Source organism: Phaethon lepturus, unplaced genomic scaffold (genome assembly GCF_000687285.1).
Source record: "Phaethon lepturus isolate BGI_N335 unplaced genomic scaffold, ASM68728v1 scaffold7663, whole genome shotgun sequence".
In the NCBI taxonomy this organism is placed as follows: domain Eukaryota; kingdom Metazoa; phylum Chordata; class Aves; order Phaethontiformes; family Phaethontidae; genus Phaethon; species Phaethon lepturus.
Genome location: NW_010528312.1, coordinates 42,986 through 53,601, shown reverse-complemented (window position 1 = coordinate 53,601; position 10,616 = coordinate 42,986). Strand labels below are relative to the sequence as shown.

At 46.9% G+C, this 10,616-nt stretch overlaps 1 protein-coding gene across 1 annotated transcript in view; it reads right to left on the bottom strand.

Annotated features, from left to right (window-relative positions):
* Window positions 1-10,616, bottom strand: part of LOC104618119 (metalloprotease TIKI1-like) — a gene marked incomplete at its 5' end in the record, with an annotated part of 69,442 nt that overhangs the window by 22,383 nt on the left and 36,443 nt on the right. The window contains 2 exons of the mRNA XM_010283638.1: window positions 464-638; window positions 2,829-2,975. Of these exons, the coding sequence (XP_010281940.1) occupies window positions 464-638; window positions 2,829-2,975 (322 nt within the window). The remainder of the gene's footprint in view (window positions 1-463; window positions 639-2,828; window positions 2,976-10,616) is intronic.

Below are 10,616 nucleotides of genomic sequence, written 5' to 3'. Positions count from 1 at the left end.
CTGTCTGCTAAGAGGCAGAAAATGGAGTAGGTTTTCCTCAAATGGGCCCAATGCTCTGCTCCAAAATAGTGGCAGACAAAATTTCCTTGTAGTTGTGGAAACGCAGTGAAAGACCTCCTGCCTTGGTTGGCAAGACCATCAACACATATGTCTAAAAGCTGTCTTTTTTTGTACACACTGTAGTTTGTTCCATATCTCTGGCTATGCATATACCAAATAAGTCTGTAACTAATAAATACTGCAATCAATGCATATACAGTGAATTCTTGTATACTGAAGAAAAACAGTCTCCTACACTGAAAAAGTTTTCCTACTAAGGTGCAACTATCAGGAAAAAGCTCTGTTCTGTGTCCACCATGGTAAAAGTACTGAACCTTCTTTAAACTGAGGCAAGCATTTGTAAAAATCTTCTAATGGATGTGGGAAGAATGTGTTCAGATTGAAGGGCCCGTCAACCACATACCAGCTCCAAATGCAAAGAAGAAACTCTTATCTGGGTACTCTTCCAGCAGGTCCTTCACCCTTCTGCCCATTCGCTCATTTCGCTTGTAGATGAGCTCCTGACGGAAGTAGCTGTCTATCTCTTGGGCCGTAATGCGTTCATGTGCCGGAAGTGTAGCATTAATGAAATTTGGGACCTAAGGTAGGAGAAAAAAAATATTCTTCATGAAAGGGGTATTTATTTCACAGGCAGTCATCATGCACAGGCATTTTGTTCCATCGTTAAATGTGGCAATCGCCTTGTCTCTCAAGGCACATCCAGTAGGAAAAAAACAGAGAAAGCTAAGAAATGAATCAGCAAACTTCTAATAATGCATAATGCTTCATTTCTCTTAACATATCATTTCATAAGGCAGCCAGATTAATTTTTCTTGATGCAAAGTCAACAAATATTCTCAGTTTGACACACTGTAGATCCCAAATACTGATTGCTCAGCTGAAGAAAGTAAATATTTGCCCCTGGCTATCTTTAGCTACATACCTCTTCCTTAAATTGCCATGGATATGACATAACTATAATGATAATTACACTCTTCTAAAAGAGTTTGACGGGTATCAGAGCCCTCAGGCTGGCAATGAACAACTGTGCAGTTTGAACTAGTTAACAAAAACATCCCCAAACTTTCCAAAAGAAAGAGGGCTAGACTTTGTCAGGAAAGTATTACCACCTCCAGTTCCCCTGTCCTCAAAGTATCTTTCAAAATACTGGCTTCCTCCCCTGGGGCCCCAGGCCAGCTATGGCTGCACGCTATCCTGACCCCTTGCTAGTAGAGAGAAACGTGGGTCTAAAGTTGCAGCCATCTTGGCTTCTTGACAAGCAGCTTTGAGCATTGCAGCTACGGGGACTGCTAAGGAAAGGCCCTGCAAGCAGTGGGTTCTGGGAAGGAGAGCCACTAAGCCAAGCGTCTTCCATTGCAAGGTTGCAGCAGCTGAAGAGGCTCTGGAGTACTCAGAGACTATTACCAAGTTTCCAAAGGGTTCTTAGCCCACACTGGGTCATCCACTGGGCAAGCATCGGGTCAAATACAATTTACAAACAAGTTCTGCTTAAAAACATAAGCTGACAGTGTTGCAGGCTATTACTACTCAGCTCCACTCTGAGGGGGAGTGCCCTGCAGTGTAGTCTCTCATCTAAGCAAAGGGCATTTGCTGCCTCGGATACATACATGTCTCGGCAAGAGCTGTTCTCTCCAAGGACCTCAAGGCAATGCCAGCTGTCTGCAGTCTGTAACACCTCAGCAGAATAGTGATGCAGCACCTGTATGCTCTTACAGTGGCCTCCTTTAAGAAGCCCTTTGAAATCTATGAATGAAGGGCACCGTGTAAGAGCTAAGCAGTGTTAATGACCAGGTTGCCTGCACCTGCAGGCTGAAGGGTGTGCAGGACAGGAAGGTAACAGCACTCGCACAACGCTCAGTGCTGGAGAAGCAAGGGATGGTATGACAGTAATCCCAGCTCTGCAGCACTGCACTATATATATCAAAAGGCCATAGGAAAATGGTTATTCAGCATGGAAAGCCCAGGTACCGACACCCAGTGGTTCAGCACTGCAAGGCTAGAGCCTATGATTTCATTGACATGCATGAATTGCCAGGCAGCACCTCACAAACAAGAATAGAGAGGCCTGATGTCCCAGTCTGAGGTTAGCTAATCTAACAGCCCAAACAGGCCAAATTGGTCCCTGCTGGGCATTTTTTCATGGTTTAAAGTTCAGAGCATTGCATTCTACTGTGCTGCTTAGGAAACCGTCTCTATAAACCAAGTCTGTAAGGTCTCAGAAGGTTTTCTTTCCTTAACATTCAGTCTAAATCTATCTTTTCTTTGTTTCACTCCATTCTCTTCTTCTGGCCTTGCCCACAGTACACAATCATACTGATAGAGGACATTAAAAAGCTTGCAACTTGCCCAGCCTTACGCAAGCATCCAAGTCACAAGTGTATTTTCCCTGCTGCTACTTGCACAAAAGAGCCTTCTGCTGCTCTCTGTTGGGTCTAAGTTCGCTCATACCTAAGCTGGTGTAATTCCACAGGATCCTTAAGAAAATAAAGGATTAACTCATAGAGCTTTGATGCTAAAGCAAACACAGCACTTGTCCAAAAGGGAAAGCCAGGTGTGCCTTCACTGCTTGCGTGCAGCAAGACAGGGTTGAGGTGGTGCAGACTCCTGGGACAGGAGGCGCAGGAAAGCGGACACGCCAGGGAGCCAGCGACGTGCCCTTGGCCCTCGCCTGCAAAGGGCTTGCCTGAGGAGAGATGAGCGTGAGTGAGACAGGGGTTAGTGCTATGGGGACATGTGCACAGTACAAGGGCTGCAGTGGCAAGACTCACTTGAGAAGTGTCATGGTTGAAGATGATGGAGCTGAGGTCCCCACAGTTGTAATGCTTGATAAGGTCTTCTGTCGTATAGGGGATCTGGAAACTGCCTGCTCGGAGGCTCTCCTGCTGCAAGAGAGTCTGATTCAAAGCAAAGACCACCTGAAGGAGGGGGAGAAGGAGGAAAAGACAGAGTTCCTGGTGAGTTCTCATCTTGGCCCTTGAGAAGGTCACAGACATACAGCCACCTGTCGAGGTCTGTCTGAAAAGCTGCTCCTGCTCCAAGCATGCTAGTCCGCTCATCGCCAACCCATGCCTCCTCCAGGTCTGCAGATAGTCACTCCTCAGGTCCCACAGGCCTGCTCATAGGGAACTGACTCATCACCCGTAACTCCAGGATGTTTTGCCCATGACATGTTTAATACAGAAGATACAAAGGGGCAGACTGTAATAGGGGCAATCTTGCTCCCTGAAACAACAGTTTGCCTGACCACCAGAGAGCCCTAGGGCCTGATGGACTCCTATCGCCACAGCTCCTCAGCCACCTACCTAAATTAAGCATGGCTTCTCCTTGCTTGCCCTTTCTCCCTCATCCGCAAGGAATATTAACGCTGTTGTTTCCTGCTTCGCATCTCCTTCTCCCCCACACCCCATTTATTTTAGGCAGGAATGGCTCTCTGGAGCAGGCCGGGGAAGGATGGCAGCTGCTGGGAGACACAGGTGGTCACCCTCCCCACAGGGGAAGTCTGAAGGCCGCAGCCCCACAGCAGCCCAGCATTCTACCCCGACTGACTGCCTCCACAGGCACGGGGGCTGCCACCACACACACTCCCTCCTCCTTCTCCTCCTCCTCAGCGTTCACCTGGGAATGCAAACACTCCCATTCACTTTGCCTCAAGCTGAACCAGCGTGGTTGCCACAGCTCCTACCCCCAGGGAGCCTCTCCCTTGACCGGAAAGAGAGAAGATCAGCAGAGGCCTCCTCCAGGTGTTGCTGCTTCCCCACCTCCAGCACAGCATGGGTCTCCCAGGGAGGTGGCCTCAGGGCCTGAACCAGAGAGAACTGCCGCTCCAGCTGCCTCCCGCCAGGGGCAATATACACCCCATGAGGATGACTGCCACTTAAAAGGCACAGGAGAGCAGTTTGGAGCAACACTTGACAGGGGCCTCTGGAGCCAAACAGACAATGCAGCACCTCTGTACCTCTGCCTCGCTGCTCCAGCTGCTGCAGCAGGCAGCCACCGAGCCCCGTAAAGGCAGGGAGCCAAGGAAGGACTTGGGGCAGAAGCTCCTCAAGATCAGCATGGGATGCCCGTGGGCACACTGGTGGGGCACGGAACTGGTTACTGACCCGTGCAGACAGCAGTTCTCCATCAGCATGTGGCAAGTAAAACAGCCATCTCTCCTGGACACAGTGCTTACTCAAGCTACCGCTGCTTTGCACACCAAGACTAGAGAACTCTAGCAAGCCTTCCTACTACCTACTGGCTTTTTTTTTTTATTTCTAGAAGAGTAAGCTGAGAAATATTGCTGAACACATTTCATTGCTGAAATGCTGAACACATTTCAAAAGTTACTCTTGGGAGGGTTATTTTCTAAGCTCTGGTGCCTCTCTGCAGCCTGATGACGGCTCCGTGTTAATTAACTCCTCCTGGATATTTGCCTCAAACACCATCAAAATGAGCACTCTGGAACTGCAAGTATTCACCAACACCATGAAACCCATACATGAATAAGTGTACTGTTAATGTACTTGAGATTATGTGAACCAAATCTTGGAATTACAGGACAGGGCAGATGTAGGAGCAAACAGGTCCAAATTGCCCTCCCCTGGCACAACAGCCTGTCTCCTACAGAAAGGTGCAGGTCCCACTAAGCTTGAAATCATGCTGTTCCCACTAAGGCTACAGCTGGCCATCTGGGTCCAAACCACTGTTTATTTAACCAAACATGAAAACATATAACTTACCATTAGTTCTGGAAGGGTGTTCATGTATAGCAACATTCACTCTCACCTCATGTTTTTAAAAGGGACAAGAATTCACTTTGTTGGTACAAACTGCACCTGATTAAAAGAATATCTGCAGGTAGATACTCAGGAACATTACATCAAACTAACTAGTGGCCATCTTGCAAAGGACATCTGTTTAATTTGGAAGTAAATTAAACAAAAACAAATTGAAACCATTTTATGTCTGAACAAAAGTTTGCACAGAGGCTGGTGTTTATTGCACTCCAAAGCCATTGTTTTCCATTTGTTTGGCTTCACTTTCCATAGAGAAAAGCCCTAATAGATGTTAATAACCAGATGAGATTCACTGAATGACAAGCCAAATCCACGCTGAAAATATGGGGTTTCTACAGCCAGGACTGCTAGGTCATGCCAGGAAAATCTCGTACGTACAATCAGTCCAGCCAAAAGCACTTCCATGGGAATGGCTTATTTTGTAAGTTATTTGACTACCATAGCAGCATAGAATCATAGCACCTTTGCGTTGGAAGGGACCTTTTAAGGTCATCTAGTCCAACACACCCACAATGACCAGGAACATGTTCAACTAGATCACGTTGCTCAGAGCCATGTCCAACCTGACCTTCAGTGTTTCCAGGGATGGCGTGTCTTCCACCTCTCTGTGCAACCTATGCCAGTGTTTCACCACCCTCGTTCTGAAAAATTTCTTCCTTATAGCTTGTCTAAATCTACACACTTTTAGTCTAAAACCATTACCCGTTGTCATATTATAAGAGGCTCTGCTAAAAAGTCTGTCCCCATCTTTCTTAGAAGCCACCTTCAAGTACTGGAAGGCTGCAAGAAGGTTTCCCCAGAGTCTTCTCTTCTGCAGGCTGAACAACCACAACTCTCTCGGCCTGTCCCCAGAGAAGAGGTGTTCCAGCCCTCTGATCATTTTTGTGGCCCTCCTCTAAACCCGCTCCAACAGGTCCATGTCTTTCCTGTCCTGAGGGCTCCAGAGCTGGATGCCATACTCCAGGTTGTGTTTCACCAGAGCAGAGGGGAAGAATCACCTCCCTCAACCTGCTGGCCACGCTTCTTTTGATGCAGCCCAGGGTACGGTTGCAAGCGCACGTTGCCTGCTCATGTCCAGTTTTTCATCCACCAGCAGCCCAAGTCCTCCTCAGCAGGGCTCTTGATCCCTTCATCCCCCAGCTTGTAATGATACCAGGGGTTGACTCAACCCAGGTGCAGGACCCTGCACTTGGCCTTTTTGAGCCTCATGATGTTCACACGGGCCCATTCCTCAAGCTTGCATTTTTTCATTCCTTAAGCATCCTCTTGGACAATTTACCATTAAAACAGTATGTCCCTTCCTAGACCCTGCAGCCTCTGAAACAATGACCAGGCAGTCCCAGTCCACAGAGCAGCAATAAGACCTGTGATGGTCTCCTGAGCTGTTCAGGTAGCTCTGCCTCAATGTAGAGTAAGCACATGAAAGAGGCTCTGCAATCTTTATCGTTTGATTTTCATCCAAATACAAACCAGTGGAGGGCAACCGGCTTCTGTGGAGAAAATACCAGCCTGCTGGGCCAGATGTGAGAACAAAGCAAATCTTCCTTTCTCTGCGGCACTCCTGCTGTCGCTTGCTCTGCATGCTATCCTCTCCTCCATGCACATCTCTTCCCTCCTCCCTTGCAATGTGCTTCAGGTGAAACAGACACAGCCTCTCTTCCAAACAGACCTGGCCTGGACCGTAGCAGCCAGGTTGAGCCACAGGGGCATCTTCCTTGCTCATGTCCACCCACTGGGCATAAGAAGCACACAGTAAACTGCAAATAGCTAAATAAATCTGTCTCAAGAGCACGGTTTAAAACCAAACCGTGGTTTTGGTCTACCTGCAGTTATGGAGGATTACCACACACATTTACACAGGAGTAGAGGCAACATAGCCCCTCATCCCTTCGTATTTCTAACCAGCAATAAACTGGTATGACACAAAGCTGTCCTGGTGAGGCATCTTCGGCAGCTCTCTGGTCTTTGCTAGGAGTATGTCTTTCTGGTATGGAGGTGGCAGAGTTGATACTGGACACATGAAGAAACCTCAGGATGACAGCAGCTGAAGGGCTTGGCCCAGCTGGTGAAGCACAAAACACCTTTCACAATGAGGTGGTTCATGTTTCAACTCAAAGAACAAACCAAGTGTCCAAGCTCACTGCCCAAGACTCCTACACCCCATCCTGACTACAACTGCCTGGGGATGGAGCATCCAGCAGGCTGACATTGACCCCACAGCCTAGTCTGCATGACACTGCATGAGCTGTTCTTCTTTGGCACGGAGGATTACACAGGGCTGTGCCCTGCCAGGTCAGACTTCCGCATGAGCAATGTTTTTCCCCATTTGGATCTAGACCTGCATGCTATCACTGTTCATAGTACCTGAGAGAGAAGTCACATAAGAACTACCTGAAGCCCACCCAGAGAGGGGACTTTCAACTTGGCGTTGTGAGGGACAGAGGTGGTCTCAGCTCATTTGATGACCATAGCAGCAGCCCAAGTCCCTCTACACCATTCTCAACCACAGCCCAAACACTGGGAGCAAGAAAAGTTAAGACAAATGGGTAGAAATCAAAAGAGCGTCAATGTCATTGACAGTTAGCCCTCCCTAATGAGTAACAGTAACCTATGTCACCAGGCTTTGCACAGCTGGAGAGCAGGAGACACTATTGCCAAACATACTCTCCACATCAGCTGATCTGAACAGAATGGTGGCAGCTACTGGAGGGTGATCATGGCACACCTACTGAACAACTACACAAGATTACAATTTGGCGTCAGTGTGTGTGTAGAGCCTCTCAGAGTAATGTGATAGCTTCTCTCATACCTTCTTGGGGTGAGTGTAACTCCCTGGCAGAAAGACAAGATCTGTGGAGGTAAAGAGGGAGAAGCTGTTTGCATTACCATGTGTTACTTAAAGCTGTGCCCCAGTGAGAAGGTTATCTTCAGTAAATAGTAATGGATAAACACTGTCAGGATCTTAAGAGAAGGAAGATTCCTGAACCTACTGTTCTTAAAGGATTTAATTTGCTGAGGTGGGTCTTGCTCAGAGGTTGATAACTCTTATCTGTCATTATTTCTCAAAGAAAACATTAGACTAGGTGCAAAGTGATACTCAAGGAAGACCACAGCCTGCAGATTGGGTCCCAGTCTTGTTTACCAGATGTGAAAAGCTGAAGAAAATCAACAGAGCATGAGAAGCAGGGACCAGATCAGCATTTCATCTGCAACTGCTGTATTTTCTTGGCACAAATACTGCTTCCCTTCCTAGCTCCTCATTCGATCCTGCAGTCCTTTCATTTCTAGTAAGTCCAAGGAGTTAGGAAAACAACAGAAAAGACTGAAGAGAAATTACCAGGTTTGCTTAGAAATCAAAACTAAGAATTTCTGCTGAGCTTAGCTCCTCCAACAGGCAATACAAAATGTATGCATCTGTCTCCCAGGTATCTCTTGCACTGCACTGTGTTTTACTAATTCCAAAATCTTTCCTGAGCTGGAATCCACAGAAATCACTTCACATTCATCCTCCTTGCAAAACTATTCTTCCTTACTTCACACCTCCCCCCCAGCAACTCTACTCTACTCTGCTCCATTAAGTGTATTCATACGAGCATCACAGCATCTCCTGAAAAGATTTATCCAGAGAACAAAAGTAACAAGTTTATTAGAAAGGGATTTTTTTCCTCCCACCTCCCATTTCTACTGTGATCTCTGCCTTCCCCCAACCCTCTCCCTTTTTGTACTGTGGAAAAAATCGATTAAGCTCTCTAGTGTACATATTGCTGCAAGACTCATTCTCTTCCTGGAGATTTCTTCAGCTGTCAGGAGACACTTGTCCCCTTTGCTAGCATTGTTGGAGTGGCCTGCTAGGCTAAAGGGGTGGGGAAAAGGGGGTTAGAGCCCAGCAGATGCCTTTTTTGTCAAAGACAAAAGACCCCCTGCCATCCTCTCCACTTTTCAGCACTTTCATCCACATTGGATCAAAGTGGTATTCTGCATATGAAAGGAACCTGGCATTATGCGCCTCAAATTAGCCTATCGCCATCCCGCTAGCCTCCAAGTCTTCCCAACAAAAGCGCTCACATCTGTTCCATCATTTGCCTCATCTTCTGTTTTTTTTTCTCTCCGTTCTCACTTTTTGAGGCCATTCAACCCCTTGAATTATAGTCTGGGGGAGCATCTTCCTTGCTCTGGGATCGTTCAGCCGGACAATTTGCTTTTAATTGTTTTAAGGAATCATGGGCTGCTTTTGGGCCCTTCCCAGCAAATAACTGCATCTATTACGGCTTCCATTCAACTTCTTGAGCCAATTCTTTCCCTCTTCCTTCCCCTTCTCAAAACAGTGTTTCTCTCCTTGCTCTTCACCTGGAGGAGACCATTGCTCCTCTGGGCCAGCAAACACTACTGCCCCAAATCAAAGTGAGCCTCAAATCAAAGGCATCATGACTATGAAAGTCAATAATCCTCCTTTGTCATGCTAATGCTCCAGCAGGCCAAGTGCTGAGAAGAAAGCGGGATTCCTTGCTCCAATGTGACGCAGCTCCTTAGGTGTCTGTTGACCACGTCTCAGCTGCCTTTGAGGCAGGAAGTTGGGACTGGCCTTCTGAAAACCTGGTAACCTGAACCCACCTGCCATGAGGAGCCCTGCAAACACAACCATGCACACATAGGCAGAAGAAGTCTAATTTTGGCAGGAGCTAAGGATACCAATAGGATATTTAACCCACCATGTGCAGCCTTCAGAGGAGCCCAAGTCACTTTCAGGACTGTTGCCCCAGATGAGATGCTCCATGTGGCCCCTACAACAAGTTTTTTAAAGAGCAGCAAAAAAGGAAGCAAATTCCCATCCATGGACCACTTTTGTGAGAAAGATTGGATTCAGTTGACTAGAAGAGACAGGTTATCTGAGGGACTCATTCAGAGGGCAAGAGACGAACAGTACAAGTCACTGAAACAAAAGGAAATGGAAACTATTCTAGGTTACCTATGAGCTACAAGTTTGTTATGGGCTTGGGGTTTTTTATGGCTTTTGTTCTCAAAAGTCAGTATGGTAAGCAGAGGGAACATCTCTTCTCTAGCACTATTATCCAAGGTGCTTAGAGACGACACTCTCTTTGCCTCAAATCAGACACACAGATGCTGGCAGAGGTAATGGCAGTGAATAATTTGGTCTTTGGTCTGCTGACAACAAACTCACCCTGGCACATCTGGTGCCAGATCCTTGCAGTGTGCCTTTCCAAAAACGAACAAAAAGACACTCTGAAGTTTTTGGGTGTTAACTGAGATTTATATGGGAATACGCAAGCCAACCCTTCTCCAGCTAGGAGCTGTAAAAACAAGGGACTTCTCATAATTTATCAGGCACTTTTGAAGCAGTGAGTCATCTCCTCTTGATGCAGGAGGATGGCAGATAGTGCTGAATCAGAGGAACACTGCTTACAGCACTGCTGGAAGAAGTGCAATTCATTGGCTTGTTAACAGAGTGCATTAATACACTTAATAATAATTAATATTAATTAATTAATACACTCAGCCTTTTGTCTGAGTAATTTACACCAATTTACAGGCTTCTATGTTTCCACTGACATAGGAGAAATAAACGTCCCACTATGTGCTGAATGTGGAATAAGGCCAGCAGTGGAATAGATTGTCCCCTTTTCACAGGACACCCCCATGACCTTGCTGGGATTTACTCCCATCTTTCTACAGGGCTAATAGTGTGTCTATGAACCTGCTGCTGCACCCCTGAGAGTTCTCCACCTAAGTGCTCACTGGGCTTCCTCCTTGTGCTGCAGG